This window comes from Sander lucioperca, chromosome 20 (assembly GCF_008315115.2).
Source record: "Sander lucioperca isolate FBNREF2018 chromosome 20, SLUC_FBN_1.2, whole genome shotgun sequence".
In the NCBI taxonomy this organism is placed as follows: domain Eukaryota; kingdom Metazoa; phylum Chordata; class Actinopteri; order Perciformes; family Percidae; genus Sander; species Sander lucioperca.
Genome location: NC_050192.1, coordinates 11,999,051 through 12,016,636, shown reverse-complemented (window position 1 = coordinate 12,016,636; position 17,586 = coordinate 11,999,051). Strand labels below are relative to the sequence as shown.

The following is a 17,586-nucleotide window of genomic DNA, read 5'->3' as shown; positions in this document are numbered from 1 at the left end:
TCATTCTACTTTTGTGCAACAGGCCCCAGGAGTAGGCTAGGTACGCCCAGGAACGTCCATCAAGCGAGTGCGTGTCGCTCTCTTTCGTAGCTAATGTGACTGTAGGGATGGCTTCACACTTTTCTGCAGAGCGATAGTTGGTAAAGGCAACATGCCAAGAAGTGTTGCAATGTGCCCACAAAGCAGCTAGGGAAGAAGAAGAAGACTGCTAGCTAGTAAACGTGTAAACATGTAAACAATGCACAATTTAAAATAGGCTATGTTTCATGAGGACGAAAATGCACTAAACACATGGATGCACACACTGCGTTTTAGTGAGTAACACTAAATGTAAACAGAACTAGAAACAGAGTTCACTAGCTGTGTTCACAAAACAAGGTTTTTCCAGGGAGCACGTGAACGCAGCAGTCACTTCGTGCAGTGCAGGAGATGATTGCAGTCGCAGCTCGCTTTACTGTGCAGCCGCAGCGGAACAGAGAAAATGTGTAGGAAGGGGGAAGCTGAATCTCTCTTGACATAGTGACTGGTCATGGCCAGTCGGTGGCGAGACGGTCCTCGCAGCCGTTCAGAAGACCCCGCCTGTAGCCTAAAAATGCCCCGCCAACAAGAACCGTCCGGAAAGACAGAGGACGCGGCGGAGTCGCTGCGGGAGCTACCGCGATGGATGCGGCTTTACTTCTACGGCATGCACGGCGTAACTCTGGATGTCCTGCTCTCATCATTACAGGGGGCTTTAACTCATCCGGATCCCAAACTGGTGGGCTTTTCCTCTCCGTATCTTTGCATTATGCATTCACTGACCCACTTTGCACTGGAGAAGATCTACTCACAGAAGAGGTGTTTCCGAGGTCGGCCTGTGGTGTTTCATCTTGTTTTCTACCCGTCTGTGTACATCGGGCTGCAGATCCTGATGGGGAACATCAACATTTTGACCGAGCAGGTGAGGGTGGTATCTGGCACGCAGCTGGTTGTACACTACATCCTGGCTCTCTATTTTGCCCAGGTGTTTCACAGAGGGCTGTCAAGACTGCAGTATCACCCCCCCTGTACCCCCGACCCCCCCGGCAAACCCAGCCCGGAGGATGGCGGTCATGATCGGGGGCCTCTTCACGTTCTCCCCGGCTATGTGCGTTTCTTGTTCTTTGGGATGCAGGGCTTTCTGGACGAGGTGATTTTCACCTCCATTTTCAACCTTGTGGAGAAGTCTGACCGGACCCTCAGCGGTCACACGTCCCTGTGGTCTTTTCTGATGTACGGGAGCTGCAGCTTCGTGGTAGAAAAGCTCTACTTTTACCTGCACTTCAGCAGAGGCTGGGGGACGTGGCGGCGGCTCCCCATCTACATCTGCTTCATCTACACCTGGGAGTTCACCTGGGGTCTGGTCCTGAGGCAGTTTGGCGCCTGCTCCTGGGACTACTCCCATTATCCTCACAACTTCATGGGACTCATCACGCTCCTCTACTTGCCAGGCTGGGTCTGCCTCAGTCTGTACCAGGACTTACTGTCTAATGTGCTGCTGAGAATCAAGTGCACCAAAGACGTAAATGGTTTGAGTGGGGAGAATGGTGAGGTCAATGGAGCACTGGAGTCTAAGAAAAAACGACTTTAATTTGTCTTTTTGATGTTTTAACTTCAAGGGGAAGTGTGACTCACAGTAGACCAATGATGAAACAAGCATACACGTTATTCTAATTAATATATTCAATTAAACCGATTTGATGGAGAAAAAAAAGACATAAAAGTTGATTTAGAACTGCAAGATGTAAAATTGTATAATGTGGGATCAGATTGGCCTTTCAACTCAAATCATAGTATAAATAGGTCTGTTGGTCAGCAATATGTTGCCATGATGACAACAGATGTTGTGATGTTGAATACAGGATTTAACATTTCGTAAAGTTAATATTTTCAGAAAGGTATTCAGAGTCTATACTTGTTACCGGTATGCAGATGAGACATTTTCCAGTTGATGATATTTCTGGGTCCAGTAATACACAACTGATGCTGAATTGTTCACCTAACCTGTTTAAATTCAGTTAACCTACTGCCATTTCTATATATCTGATGTAAAATGTAGTTGTAATATTTATATTTATAGTCTTCATGACACAAGTGTGTATATTCTTTTTCTTTTCGTCATGATTGCAGTGGAAGACTTCTTGCCATACATGCATTGTGGCAGGTCTAGTTTGAGTTGGCTTGATTGTGTCATTTAAATATGCATTTGCATGCTTGACTGTAGTTCATGTCTGCATAGAAATACAAATAATATGGAAGGTTTACATATTAGATATGATATTCAAAGTCTGTATTTTCAAGACAAAAGAGACATGAAAACAACTGGACAGTAACCCATTGCCCCATCTTCTTTTATGCAAGCAATCAGTTTTTAGAAATCCATCTCTTTTTCTTTTTTTAATGTCAATTTACATTTTGAAACAAACTCACTATGTTCACTCATCCCGTAAAAAAAAAAAAAAATCATCCCGCCTGAAAATCTGTACTGTAACTGAAGGATACGAGGAGCCAAGTTAGATTTTATTCTGCAAATCTTTTATGAACCAAACGTTACTTTGCTGGAGTGCCTTCCTGTGCACACAGTCAACCAGACTCAAACAAACAAGGCTCAGTGTTCATAGGGCTCCTTTTTTATATTAGAAGCACAGCAGTGTTTTGCAGCAATGATTATAAAAAAAAAATACTTTAACCTTCAACACTATAATGACTGGTCTCTGTCAGTGAGGTTTGCATTTGTTACATTATCAGAACACTGGTTCCAGAAACATTATGTGCATTTAACCGATCAAATTTACAGATTTCTATAACCAACACATACAAAACATTATCAATTTAAATCCAATCAGCTAAACTTAAACTAAATGTAGTACAAACGTATTGTAAATCCAGAAGGAGAGATTTTTTGTTAAATGTTCCCCAAACAAACAGTTTGTACTGTGAAGGGTCTATTCTGATACATTTGCTTTACAGTTGTTTATGCCTTATTAACAAACTAATCTAAGTACCTTGCACTGTGACTAAACAAATGGTGTTAAATCTTAGCAAACCTTTCTACTCTATACAAGTCACTTTGTTAGGTAAGTAAATATTTTGAGTTTGCATTGCCAGCAGTTGAAGCTGTTTCATTCCCAGAGTAGCATCTTGCCTTAGTGCTAGAATCAATTCTCATCATTTATGAAGCTACCCTGTAATCATTTCTTTACAATTAGAAAAAGTTTTGTTCTAATCACAACTTTAAATTCTGATAATTTGTATTACCGTATTGTAGAAATGAGTATATTCAAAATCTTTAGATAAGCTTGTGATTTGTTGGATGCAAAGCTTGAAAGAATTTAAACTCTGTTCTGCTAGATTTGGGTCTGTTTTGAGGGTTCAGTAATCCTAGTAACATATGGTACTGAAATACAAGGCTAAAGTAATGATTATTCCCTTGTATGCTGGGGGAGCGACATTGAAACTCTTGCACATCAAAAACAATGTTTTTCCCCTAGTCTGTGGGTGATTTATCAATGAATCAAATTGCATTTTGTCTGCACATATTTACAAGGGTCATTGGCACAAACATTATAGTTTATCATTCACTTTATCAACAAAAAGAGGTGTCAAAACTGATTTTAGAACTATGTCAGAACTGCTACATCTAGCACTGAACGTTTAAAGCGCTAGTTTGCCCTAACTGTGGCTGGTGTGTTTTTTTGGTTTTTTTTGTCCAACTTGGCAGCTATAGACGTTCCTAAAAATTTTAGGAACTGAATGAGTGACTGTTGTATGTTAAGATTTTCCATGGCCAAATAATTGTTTTAATCATACTTTACTTTGTGATGTGCTATTCACCAATTTTTGAAAAATACTTTGACTTGCTGGCATACTGTATGACTTAATTAAATCTAAAAAAAATGTTCCTGTGGCACCTGTGGACTTGCATTTCTTCATTCCTTTACTTTAACATTGGCAAATACCATTTACACTATTATGAGCAATTATGTTTCACACTGTATCCCTGAAGTGGAGCAGACAAGCAAGCCTTATGTGAGAGATCGTGCAATAAAGAGGAACAATTCCGTTTCTCTCTTTCGTTTTGTTTGGTGCCCTGGGTGTTTTAGCTCTGTTAAAACATTCACGATCAAATTACAACAAATGAGGGCCGCAACCCATTTTCAGGCTGACTCATAACTGTCAACATATCTTGTATGGAACAAGTCTCAGCAAAAACTCAAAAATAAAGTCTAAAGACACAAACAACATGACAGGTGACGTTGGCATAAAGCCTGTAAGTTTGTTCCTGGAAAAGACATATCAGTTTCTGGCACACACACAAGCTTTTGTTAGCTCTCGTTACAACTTTCTTGTTGAGATGTTGTTGTAATAAATTAAACTAGCTAGGGAGAAATCAGTATATTACAACAAAAATCCCACACTTTAACCCTTTAACTGATGTCTGTCTCCTGAACTTTTAGGGATTTATTTCTGATGCTCACTGAAAGTGGTTAAAACTAGGCTGCATAACCAAGAATGTATCAACCCATCTTATCGCTCTCTTTAAATCACCTTGGAGATCATTTTGACACAAGCAAACGCATGAATCCAGACTCACCTCACACACTCATCCAGAGTAAACCATCAACACACTAATGACCCACAGTATCTACTGACAACACCACAATGGGATTATGATACACCAACTCCTACATAAACTCATTAGCACTCTTATTCAGAAGTGTATGAATGCTGTGTACAAACATGAAAACACAGTTTAATGCAGATGAAAACAGGAAGTGAGATGCAACAATTTGACTGTTAATTAGCATCACCATTAGTCATCCCTCCACTAATACAACACCTGAAAAAATAACCTTGTCATGTAGGTTGACCCCATTAGCCTGTAAGGCTCCATTAATCTATATTTTTTATATTAACATTTAAATAAATGGCTAATATGATTGATGTGAAAGAGGACACTATTAGTGACAAACACAGAGAAACTTAGCTAACAACTTTCTGCTCCTTTTAGCCTTTATAAGCTCTTTGTTCGGGTTTTACAGCACATTTACTATACAGTATTTACCCTGTTTCCAGAAGCAAAAAAAAGCTCCAATAAACACATTGTACACCACCTGCTTAATGTCAAAGACAAACAAAGTTATCTATTAGCTGGTCAACAGTCTGGCAAGCTAATCAGCCAGTTATTTCGCTTAGGGATTAGAGACCACAACAGAGTGAAAAGAAGAATGAATATTACTACTTACATTTGCCCAGTGGCCAGAAACACGTTTCCAAATGAATGCTAATGTCGCTCCACATCTGCTGCTAGTGTAATTAACTTAGGTAACTGCTTGCTAATAAGCTTCTGTAGCTAACAGGCCTGACAAGGTGATAACACTTTAGCTAGCTTCTCGTGGAGTTTGTCTGCCCTCTAGTGGCCTAAAACTCACACCCACACAGGTGTTTGCACTTATTTGATTAGACCTCCTCTCAGGTTGAAGGTGGGTGAAGCAAAGCTGAGAATTACAAAGTGGTGAATGCCCAACCCATGGTCAATTGCCATAGACATTTTTTTAAGACCATTAATTCAGATTTTCATGCATTTTGCAATCAAAATTCAACATCATCAACATTTCAAACAATAAGTCTGTTTCCCTGACGGTTTAACTAATGCCTGGAACAATCATTCCCATGCCATAAAGATCTTATTCAATGGAAACGTTCTTCACTGCTCCAGTAAATGGGATGGTCCTTAGATACAACCTAGCAATAGCATCGTGCCGACAAAGTTAAAAATAGCCCATAAAGCACAGTCTGTACATGGCGTGCTGAGAGGAGCTCTAATCAATCAATATAAGTGTTAACAGCTGTGTGGGTCATCAGAGAATGAGAAAATTAATTTAATTAAGTAAACAAAGCACATTTTGATGGATTAAGTTAATGACATGTGTAGACTGAATTTTTAATAGAACTCTCATCCTATTTTCTGTGAATTGTCACAGGCAAATTCAACACAAAACCAACAACACTCCTGCCTCCCTGTCTCTTTTCATTTATTTACATATACAGTCAAATCATATACAAATACCCAGTGGGAATACTTAATATTCTATCAGTGGTCATAGTGTGGACGCATTATAGAGATGAGGTGATGCTTCCTGAGCCCTTTTAATATTGCAGATGAAGTGTCTAGCACTGGATTGTGGCATGACTAGGTAGTTTCCAGGTCTGAATGTACAGTATTGGTCTAAATGGTGTGTTTCCTAAAAAAAGAACTTCCGGTCAAAAAAAACAAACTGGAAAAATGTGACCAAACATTTTGATTACAAGCTAAACTTTGAAGTTCTTAACATTGTCCTTAGTAATACTGGTTTGTTGGGTATCGTCCAACATGGCTTTATTTAGAGTGTGAAACTTTTGGTACAGCCCTTGCTTCACACTAAATATCAGGGCCTTGGCTAGCTCTCCGTATGTCCTGGGAGTGCAGATGAATCCTTTGTAGCATTGACAGGTAAACCTCCTGCTCAAAGCCTTTAGGTCTGTGAGGGTGGGTCTCCCTAAGACAAGGTAGCGCTTTTGAACATGCAGGATCCTGAAATTCTCCGGGTTTAGATGGAGGTAGTGACTGGAGTTGTAGTTTTTTCGGACACAGCGGCCATTCCCTTGACACAGGAAGTTGCTGCAGAGCTGGGCGGCTACGGTGACATTGGTGATGTAAGGGTTGAGGGTGGTGGAGAGGTAGGATGAGAGGGCTGCACAAGATGTCTGAGGAGCAAAGGAAAGACAGTGGAAGCAGGAACAGAAAGGGCAAGAGAAACATTTTAAAAAGTAAATATAGACTCTGTATACAACTCTCAAAACAGAACATTACATCAAGTTAACAGCCCTGAAATATGTTGATATGCCTGTGTATGATTAAAGGTATAGTTTGACATTTTAGGAAATACTCTTATTGGCTTTCTTGCTAATGAGTTAGATGAGAAGATCAATACCACTCTCATATCTTGTCCAACATTAAACTGAAGCCAGGAGACGATTAGCTTAGCTTAGCATAAAGACTGGACACAGGGAAACACCTAGCCCATAAAAAAAACTAATGCACTGAATAATACACACAGCTGTAAGAATATGAATGAACTTGAATTTAAACAGTGAGGTATCTTTCACAAGACTTGAAACATCCAGTGAATGTCACTATCATCAAGCTAATCCTGGCCTCCCCTGCCATGGATTAACTAATACTGTTACACTAGCAACCAACGTAATCCATCAGCACCTGAGTCACTGAGGTATTGTCAGTCAGTCACAAAGATAAGCAGACTCCTATAACATCTAATTGAACACATTGTCTCTGGTCTGACTAGCTGCCATCAGTACACTGTCATGTCTTTCAGCAGTCCAGGTGGAGGTCTACGGGGTGATGTTACCTGGTCATCATAGTCAGCGCTGGCCCCCCACAGCACAGCGCCAGACACTCCCACTGCTGCACTCTCCCCAATGGTGCTGACCAAGTCTCCCTGGACACAAATGGTTAAATATGTTCATTATTGCCTTTGTATAGATACACAAAAACAATCATGTATGCACGCACGGAGCACATACTTTTACAATGTTCTTATTTCCCTAGAATCTCCTTGTATGAGGTGAGAAGAGAGGATAAGGATTACACACTCAGGTGAGGGTGACCACTTGAGCAGGGTGTTGTTACACCAAGCAACCAAACTCCTCTTAAAAGTGGACGTCAGGCTGGGAACACCTCACTGCTGGGATGAGGAAGTAACCTAAGATGTATCTAATCTAGTCAAGTGTGTGGTCGCTAACTAATGAGCTGTTTTAAAAATGTAATCTGTTAGAATACTGGATTTAATTATGGATTTATTTTTAATAAGTAGTTGTGATTATAATACATGTCTCCCAATGACATATCATGCTTCATAGCGATACATAACACATCTGAGAATTCAGCATGTGTTAAACAAATCAACATTTACAGTGAATGACTCTCATTTACCTGGCTGAGGAAACGTCTGTTCTGATCAACAAAGACAGGTCGCATGTAAGCAAACACGGGTGCAGTGCCACTCCTTCTTGGCAGGGCAGATACTCTCAAAGCTTCCTTGATACGGTTTCTCACCATCAGGGCGGCTCTGGGATTGTCTGCCAGAAAAACCTGAAACCGTGCAATGATGCAGAAAAAAGAAGAGGAATTAAAATTTTGGAATAGGGATAGGGATACATAAAAAGTAAATATTGCCCACAATCTAACCAACCTGCAGGTAGACAGAGGGGTAGAGGGCAGTGCTGGACTCCCACAGCCAGAGCAGCTCATCATTCTGCCTCCTCACCTCATTGGAGCAACGGCCTGTGTAGTCTGGCTTTTCCCAGCCATAATTGTAGCAGTTAGGAAACAGGTAGAAGCCCCAGAGATAGTTGGGTCTCATAGCTCTGCCCATTGCCAACATCCCTGACATGAAACTCTTAGCTGCCACCTAAAATGAAAGGAAAGAAGAATAGAATAGAAGAATCAATATTTAATAGCTATTGTATGCAAATCTGTACTCTATTCAGGACCATATCATTTGTTTTATTAATCTTCAGAAAGTTAGTTCTGACTTGGAAATGTTGTTTTGCTTTCTCTGTGGCCTGCTGCACTGTGAGAGAGCGGTTTGTCTGCATAAGGTGGGCCACAGATAAAGTCTGGTAGATTCTCTTAGGGCCCCAGTTTCTGTCCCATAGGGGGCGCCATTCCTCCCAGTCTATCACAGCCAAGCCTCGGCTTGTCCTGGAGGGAAGACAGGAGGATGAAGAAGTAGGTCAAAGTTCAACATCAAATGTGTCAAACAATAAAGGGTGACATTTTTGAATTTTAGGTATGCTCACTTGGATGGGATGTAATAGTTAATATCTGCTCTGGCCTTGTTAATACTGGCTTTCAGGTTACCTCTCTGAGGGATGCCACCATTGAACTGTTTCCTACTAGTGAGGTCTACATGTGGGTAAAGACCCAATCGGTCTGTGTAAAACAGAGACAGAAACTGGCCTGGGACCTGCGGAAGAAACATGACGAAGTGAATCAACTTGTGAATTTCCCTTAAATAAGTATAAGATGACATTTTCAAGAACAGCAGCTATATGAAAGAGGCCTCTTTACATAGAAATTACCTGTAAATATTCATACATTTTCCTGTGTTGACATCATGTAGAAACAAGACCCAGAATCAATTTTGTTTGCATCCATGTAGTAACTTGTTCAAAAGCCAATCCAATTTTAGAAAACAAATTACCAGAAATGTCCTTCCATAATAACTTTATGTAAAGTAAATGAGCTTGTAATTTGAAAACAGCATGTGTTTTGAAACCATGGATTTGAATGTAAATAAAATAGTTTTAGTTTAACTCAATACACGTTTAACATTCAGATACATTTCCCCTTACCTTAGCAGGTGTGGCCACTCCTTTAAAGGGTGAGCTGTCTAGTGTGATGTTGAACCTGTTGCACACCAGATCAGGAATGTTCCAACTAACAATGAAAGGCTGGTGCTCAAACATTGGACCTGTAGTGTGGGGGAGAGGGGGAGGCGGAAGTGGCACTGGCTGACGAGAGGCTGCTGCTTCTGGAGGAGATGTCAGGGTTTTGGGGAGAGGGATGGGTGAAGTCTTGGCAAGAGGAGACGGCGAAGTTTCAGAGGTTAAAGGCAAGAACGCTGTGGAGAGGGATGATGTCGAAACAGGAGAGGGAAGCTTGGGTGAAGCGGTTTGAGGTAGAGGGGAAGATGACAACATTTTTGGAAGTGAAGTTGAGTTGGAGGGAGGATATTGTTTAACAGTGTGAAGAGAATGCTTTTCAGAAGACACAGGAGTCATTTTGGACAAATGACATGGTAGGTTTTTGTGCAGAGGTGGTCCTATAGTTTTGAGGGGTGAGGTCAGACGTTTACAGGGGTGAGGTAGCAAGTAGGCTGAGGGTGAGGATATGAGAAGGCATCTGGGGGATGTTTGCTCGGAGGGTGACATTGTAGATGTAGCTGACGTTGATTTTGAGTGAGTTGTGGTATAGGCTTCTGACGAAGACGTTGGGCTGACGGTGGAGGTGGATGATTTTAGGGTTGCAGGAGTGGTAAAAGAAGCGGTTGATATGTTTGTGTCACCAAGAGGAGGGGTAAAGGCTTTTGGTGTTGTCAGGACAGATAATGAAAGAGCAGGCCAGACAGAGATGGTGAGAGCAGGAAGGATAGAGGTGGGCAGAAGGGGAAAGATTGATGGGGTGAGCGAGAGAAGCAGCAGCACACAGCTTCTGCTCTTCTGTGTGACTGAAACCATCCTTTCCTCTGGCTGAAGAAAAGCTGAATAAAAACAAAATCAAACAGCACCAATCAAACTCTATTGTACAGTCTAATATGCTAAAAAATTGTATATTGATAGCCAGTGTTGCTATAAAAAGGCAAGATAATGCTCTCTTTTTTAAGGCACACTGTTGAATATGTTTAGTAAATGCAAAAAAGGCCTAGAACAAGCTAATGCCCCAAAATGTGTTGTTTCCACTTGTCTGATCAGCTAGTATTATTTCTTGAGTTATTTTATATGTACATTTAAATTGAATTCACAACCTAATACCAAAATATTCAAAGTCCTTTTCTCTTCAATCTGCTCAGCTATCAACTCTGACCTGAAATCTGATAGAAAATCAGAGTTTTCTCCCCATAATCCAATCAAATCAAATCAAATCCAATCTGCCATATCTAGCACGATTTCACCTCCCAAACATAAACCACACATCTCTCCTCTCTAAACAATCCTAAATCAAGACAAGGCCACCTAGGGCTGCACGATATTTTGTTTCATCATCTACATCGCGATGTGCACATGCGCGATAGTCACATCGCAGGACGTTGCGAGGTTGACGCTAAAACTTTTTTGCTGCTTGATATGATAGAAAAGTAAACTTTCACCGTTCTCTTTTTACCTGATCGTTACCGGCGACCCTTCCCCTTTAAGACAGGTAGCCATGTCGGCAGCGTGTGTATATGTGACGTAACGTTAGTCCGACAGGGTTTATTGTTATAAGTGAGGCTCTTCGTGTGTAGAAACACATTCTCACTCCCATCTCGTAAAATACGGACGCTTGGTCAGGTGCCTTTGTCGTTATTATTGACGCTAAAAGTCTCCTTTTGCGTCATATAACGCGCTTTAACTAAACGCGCTTGGTCGGGACTATTGGTGTCCCTTTTAACGCAGTTAGGTTAACCCTTGTGTTGTCTTCCCGTCTGCCATGATAAAAACCCTTTTGTTGTTTAAGTTGCTTTTTTCAAAGTATTTTATTTCCACGTTTTTGTGGGGGGGTTCAACGCTTTGGTCACTTCGTTCAACATTTTTATGGCTTTTTCCCAATGTTTTTGTGACTTTTTAAATTTTTTGGTCACTTTTTTTGATGTTTTTGGCGCTTTTTTTAAAAGTTTGTAGGTGTTCTTTCAGTGTTTTTGACAGTTTTTTCATTGTTTTTGTTGCTTTTCCTAACGTTTGTTTTTTAGTTTTTTGTTTTTTTTTTACATTTTCAGCGCTTATTTCGACGTCCCATATTTATAAAAAAAACGTTGAAAACGGGTCAAATTTGGCCCGAGGACAACATGAGGGTTAACGAAAAGCTTATGGGTGGGCTTACATTTCCGTGACTCGCGGGAATGGGACGGTTGAGTTTAGGGAAAGGTCGTGGGTGGGCTTACGCTTCCGTGACATGCGGGAGTAACGGGCCGGTTAAAGAAGAAAACGGTTTCCATGACACGCGGCAATAACGGGACGGTTAAAGACACACGCAGGACACGAACCCCGGTCTCCTGGGTGAAAGTCCTTTGTTTGACCCTGTGTTTGACCCATGTTTTCCTGTGTTTGACCCATACTACTCGCTAAACCCCATCTAGCTGCTGCTTCTCTCCGGTACGTTCTACAAACACGCTGAAGGGCGTTGTTTTCGTTGCTTCAGACACTGACAGCCACTCTCCAAATGTCCGTATTTTACGAGTTCGGAGTGAGAACGGGTTGGTAGAAAAGTACCGTAAGCGGCAGCTGCTGCTGACACAGTGATGCACATATTTTTCCATGAGTCATGAAGCTACAGTAGGCTAGTCAGTGTTTTTATGTTCGCTGCAAAAACACAATTAATCAACTGATTAATGCAACGATATCACGACGTCTCCTGGCCATTTTTTCACCGCATAAAGCTGCTACCAGCCAGGCTAAAGCTAATATAGGTAGCCTAAAGAAAAAGTCCCAACTAACGTTACGGTTCGGATCTGCGACGCTGGAAACTTAACACTAATCTACAACAGCAGTCTGTTTCTGATATAACATAATTTACACTGATTTAAGTGTTCTTGGATACACAGTTTGTTGCTAGTGTGTGACATGCAGATCTGCATGCACAGCCAACCACCAATCACAATCAATGTCGATCAATTTATCTAACAAACAAGCAGGCCCCGCTAGTCGACCACAACCTGATATTTAGAGGAAGCAACATGCATGCATTATTAATCGTTCACTTTAGCCGGGATTGATAGTATTATATGAATACAATGGTGTCATGTCAGTCAACCAGTGTATTTAACCATTTCATTTCCCTCTCCAAAGTCACTTCAGAAGAGTAGGCTAGGCCTAGTCACAGCGCTTACTTGCTTTGGTGTTTGTAAAGCATTAAAGTTCAACAAAGAATGGTTCACATAAGAAAAGTTCCTTTTTTATTTTCTATGAAGATGCACTCCCCTACAAAATCACCCCAGTAGTCGAGAATGATTTATTATTTCCAAATAGAGCTATTTACGTCATCTTGTAAAAATGTGTCTTTTTTCATATTGCAATATATATATCGCATGAAAGAAAATATTGCAATGTCAGTTTTTTTCCAATATCGTGCAGGCCTAATCTTGACAATAATAAATGACAACACACTAACTCAAAACTAACTCACAGACCATGTAAAAAGACACAATACCTGGACATGCCTTCGGTGAAACCGTCTCACCATACGATGTGTGTTGACTGGAACACAGAGAGTGAGAGTATCCTCACAAAAACAAAATGACACTGTCTGATATAGGTAGGGGAGGGGATGCATGGTGGGCAGAGCTTCGTACAAGAATGCACTCTGCTCTCTGTTGTTTGTCTCAGAAAAACCTCTTGTTTTGATTGCACAGTGGCAAGTTTGACTTGGAGAGGAGGAAGGCACATCTGGGTGTGAGGTTATGGAGCGTTTACTGTCCTCATAGTGATCGTACTGAGTAGGGCATCACTATGGAGCCTAGATTGTTATTGCAGTGGTGTTGACGCAAGTGCTTGTCACCTGGGATGGGATGAATAAATAATTACAACCATAGACGCCTTGAAAGCAAATGGGATTACGCGATACACTGACATTCATCACTCAGTATTACATGCATAGTTGATCCTCAGGTCCATTCTCTTTGTTTGGACTTAAGACAGCTTGTACAGTAATAGCACTGAATGTGATTTTGTGAGAGTGGAAAATTAAAAGAAAAAATGTCAAGATAGTTAGACAACAAGACAGGTTGGCCTGGTTTCATTTCATTTATTTTACAGGGACAGTGCTCATTAATCAACAGAAAAGTAACTGTAAATGAGCCAGAGTTAGCTCAACAGGCTAATTTTCATGGTTAGAAAAATAATTGCATAATATGTAACATGTTATCAATCAGCAGCCAAAATCTTTACATTATCCCCCTATAGTTAGGAGACAGGAAACTTTGACACCTAGGTGGCACCAGAGGAGTTGTATACTGATAATAACAGCACTTCTCTTTTCTATGAGAATGTAAGTGTTAAGTTTACAGGAAAAAAATAACAAAAACATAACTAATAATAGCACATTTCACCTGTATGTTACAAGTGATTGCACATTGTCTGGGATTTATGACATTGGACTGTTTACTCTGTATGTGTTTATGTGTCTGGTCAGGGACAGGTAATACCAAATGGTGGTGGTTATTTCACAAAATCGTAACACAGTGTGAACAACAGTAGCTGTTTTTAGGAGGGTGGTGTGTGTACCTGCGTGTTTCTGTTAAGATAATAATACAAGTAAACTTTAATAAAGTAAACAAGATTATGTCAAAAAGTAAAAATAGGCCTAGTTCTCATGACTACAGTATGAGAAGATCAAACATGTTCAGTGTTATATATCGACTTATAGTGTAAGGTTTGGTACTAAAGACTTGAGACCATGGATTAAGCACATTGGAAAAAACAAAAATGTTTTATGTGCTGAATAAAATAAGTATATTCTTACCCCGTCTATCTTTCTCTGTCATCCTTATCAGGAAGCACCCTGCAGGCGGCTGCTAGATCAAATCTCAAGTTGATCAGGGGTTTTTTTACACACAAAGAAAACAGACCCATGATATTTCCTTATTCCTAAGCTTGCATAGCTGGTTAGTGTCAACAATGTATGCCAGCACACAGTTTTAAAGGAAGTACATTTCTACTGCTTTGCATAGCTGCATGAGCCGTATTGTTCTGTTCCCAAACCATGACATTGCAACCTCCATTGTTAGGACGGAAAACACACTTTGATAATTGCTCCAACAGATGGGCAGTAACTCTTTACCGCATCACTCTCATCATTCTCCTAGTTGCATGATTATGTATGCAGGCAACATTAATGCACAATAGCACAGGATGGGTATTGTGTTTTGGCATACATGTTGGGCAAATGTAATTTGATACAGTAACCAATGTGCTGAGTGCACTGACGAGTATCAGTGATATACTATCTAGTATAATGCTGCCATCTTGTGGCTAAGATATTCAGATGGTGCAGGTCTAACCATATACTGTCTATGGCTCTAACTGGCAATAATTCCTAAATCTTCTGACTTTTTTTCTGTGAATCAGTATGTATGATTGTATTTGTGTATGTATGCATACCTGATCCCCAATCATGAAGCAAAACGCCACCCTTGGCGCACCACAGTACTTGCCTGTTTGAATATGTTTCTGTTAAGGTGATTCTGTCGTGATATTTCCAAAACAAAATCCACTTTGTAGAACATGATGAGAAGATGTGAAAAGGCCAACTTCATTAAATATTCATACAGAAGCCTGTAGGGGATGTCTTCCTCCAGAATTCAAAAATATAATATTCATGTTGTCCTCTTCCCTCCTCCTCTCATAGCCTCAGTTTTCTTTTGTTGTGGAAAGTGGGTCAAATGAATGTTTCACAAGGGTAGCCCCAGAAGGTGTCTGCATAACCCCCCAAACACATACAGCATCAACAGCTAGATAATGCAGAGTATTCCATTTCCTAAATACACATTCACATGTAATACAAACACACGGGCACACCTACACATATATTCACATGCATTGAAAAGACTTCCATGCACCTCACACATTCTTGTTGGCATTGCTCAGAAATGTCAGTTAGGTATGTTACACAAGCAACATATCTGCTCAGTTCAGTTCTCTTGTTATTGTGTGAGTAAGCACATACCAAACAGTATCAGCTGTTAGTATCATTGCATTTTTGTGAATAGAGTTTCTGTATCTTTCTCAATACTTCAATGGATGAAAAATGTACTTTCTTACTCATATAATTGCTTACGTTTTGGCAGCGTTTAGGAAATTTGGGTTTTATGCACTAAAGACTAAAAGCACACACTGCTAGGTTTTACTGCTTCTCTTTCTGCTTGCTTTCTTTCTTTACCTTGCATCACTCTTATTTCCCACTGTCTGTCCATCTGCATTTTTCTTTTTCCCACCCTTCCTTTTCACATTGACTGCTCCAATTTTTGTTCACGTTTCTGCATAAAGAACATTAGTGTTCTTACTCATTCAGGATTAGTCATTTCTAACACTTCTATACATTGCTAAGCCAAGGCTAGGTGGAGTAGTGCAGAGTTTCCCGAGGTGTTTTCTCTGCCTGTCAGTCAGGTTTTTCTAGTACGACAGGAGTTCTGTTAAAGAGCAGGGAATTAGGTTGAACTAGGTTAAATACATGGAAGTAAGTGTAGAAGATCATGCAGGACAGGTTGAGTTTATGTTCAAATTAAGTTTTTTTGGAAACATTTCTAAATATACAGTGCTCAGCATAAGTGAATACACCCATGCTAAAGTTGACTAAAAAGAGGAATAAAAAATCATCTTTTGGAAATTGATCTTATTGCCTCAATTAAAAAAATAGGAAAAATCCAACCTTTAAGGACACCAATTTTCTTTGTGAAATAATAATGTATCGTAAATAAATAAATGTTCTTCCTTAAAATACAGGGGGTTATAAGTAAGTACACCCCTATGTTAAATTCCCATAGAGGCAGGCAGATTTTTATTTTTAAAGGCCAGTTATTTCATGGATCCAGGATACTATGCATCCTGATAAAGTTCCCTTGGCCTTTGGAATTAAAATAGCCCCACATCATCACATACCCTTCACCATACCTAGAGATTGGCATGGGGTACTTTCCATAAAATCATCTCTCAATGCAAATCAAACCAGCTATTAGGCTAACTGAAATAAAACCATAGATAGGGATTAGATTTACCAAGAACAGTGAGAGTAGGAAGGTATTAGTTTATCTATATGTCCACATTTTACTTAAGTATTAGCCCGCCGCCCCCTACTGAAAAACTGTAACTTTATTATCAGCTTTATTTACAAAGTGATGTATTGAATTAAATACATCTTTTTCATACTTAAATGTATTGCCAAAAAATGTATGTAAGAATACTCAATAACTGTGTGCAAATATACAGAGAATTACATGGCAAAGTAAAACGTATATTTAGTTTTTTAAGGGAAATATATTGTGGTGTGGCATCCATATTTATCCTGCCTGTAGAGAAATGAAGAAATAGCTAATATGGAATGTGTTTTCATCATGAAAAGCTGAATTGTACAGTGTCATTCACAACAGGTAATTTAAGGTTGTCATTTCTGTAAGCTCCACTGCAACTTCCTCTACCCCAAAACTGACCTGACAAGAGAAGAAAATCTTCCAATACACTCTTGCAAACATGCATAATACAAAAACACACACACACACACACACACACACACACACACATAGTAAGTATAAAATGTTTATACAAGCTGCACAAATGTGGGCAATAGCAAAATCACTTCTGTAGCGTATTCATCACCTCTCAAAGAGGCATCCTGCACACAACACCCGTTTATGAGCCTGACTGAGCATGTTGCAGAATATTACAAACACCCTTTAGCACAGGGATCAACCAAATCATTATGTTTTTTAAGTTTTTCAAAAATTAAAGTCCTAAAATGAATCCAACATATTATCATCAAATATGAATCCCCACTGATGATAGGCTTACTGGCCTATGGGTAAGGATGTCACTAAGGCCATCCCCAGATACAGTATAAGGATTCACAGCGCCACATGTATGTTTAACATTAAAACATGATTTATAAAATCATGTTAAAAATGAACAGGCTATTTTAATAGCTTAGTATTCTATGCAAAAAGATAATGTATAAAGGTCCCACAGGTTATTGTAGGCACAGTTTAATACGCAACTTTATATACTTTTATACAATATACGTAGTAGGGGTCCCCGCTCTGT

The 17,586-nt window shown here is 40.0% G+C and overlaps 2 protein-coding genes across 5 annotated transcripts; one reads left to right on the top strand and one right to left on the bottom strand.

Annotated features, from left to right (window-relative positions):
• Positions 1-389: 389 nt before the first annotated feature.
• Positions 390-3,912, top strand: LOC116060166 (transmembrane protein 229A). Its single transcript, XM_035996234.1, has 2 exons — positions 390-2,238; positions 2,320-3,912. Exon 1 carries the CDS (start codon positions 530-532, stop codon positions 1,607-1,609), a length of 1,080 nt encoding a protein of 359 aa, XP_035852127.1. The 5' UTR covers positions 390-529; the 3' UTR covers positions 1,610-2,238; positions 2,320-3,912.
• Positions 3,913-5,948: 2,036 nt separating this feature from the next.
• LOC116060200 (hyaluronidase PH-20-like) lies at positions 5,949-13,464 on the bottom strand. Of its 4 annotated transcripts, none has more exons than XM_031313683.2 (8): positions 12,986-13,464; positions 9,436-10,343; positions 8,881-9,047; positions 8,614-8,782; positions 8,271-8,489; positions 8,012-8,170; positions 7,428-7,517; positions 5,949-6,765 (listed from the first exon to the last, which is right to left on the bottom strand). In XM_031313683.2, exons 2-8 carry the CDS (start codon positions 10,318-10,320, stop codon positions 6,331-6,333), a joined length of 2,124 nt encoding a protein of 707 aa, XP_031169543.1. In that variant the 5' UTR covers positions 10,321-10,343; positions 12,986-13,464; the 3' UTR covers positions 5,949-6,330. The 4 variants fall into 4 exon arrangements, with proteins under 4 accessions (XP_031169543.1, XP_031169542.1, XP_031169545.1 ...); XM_031313682.2 differs by lacking the exon at positions 12,986-13,464 and adding an exon at positions 10,964-11,064; XM_031313685.2 differs by lacking the exons at positions 9,436-10,343; positions 12,986-13,464 and adding an exon at positions 9,163-9,316.
• Positions 13,465-17,586: the final 4,122 nt, after the last annotated feature.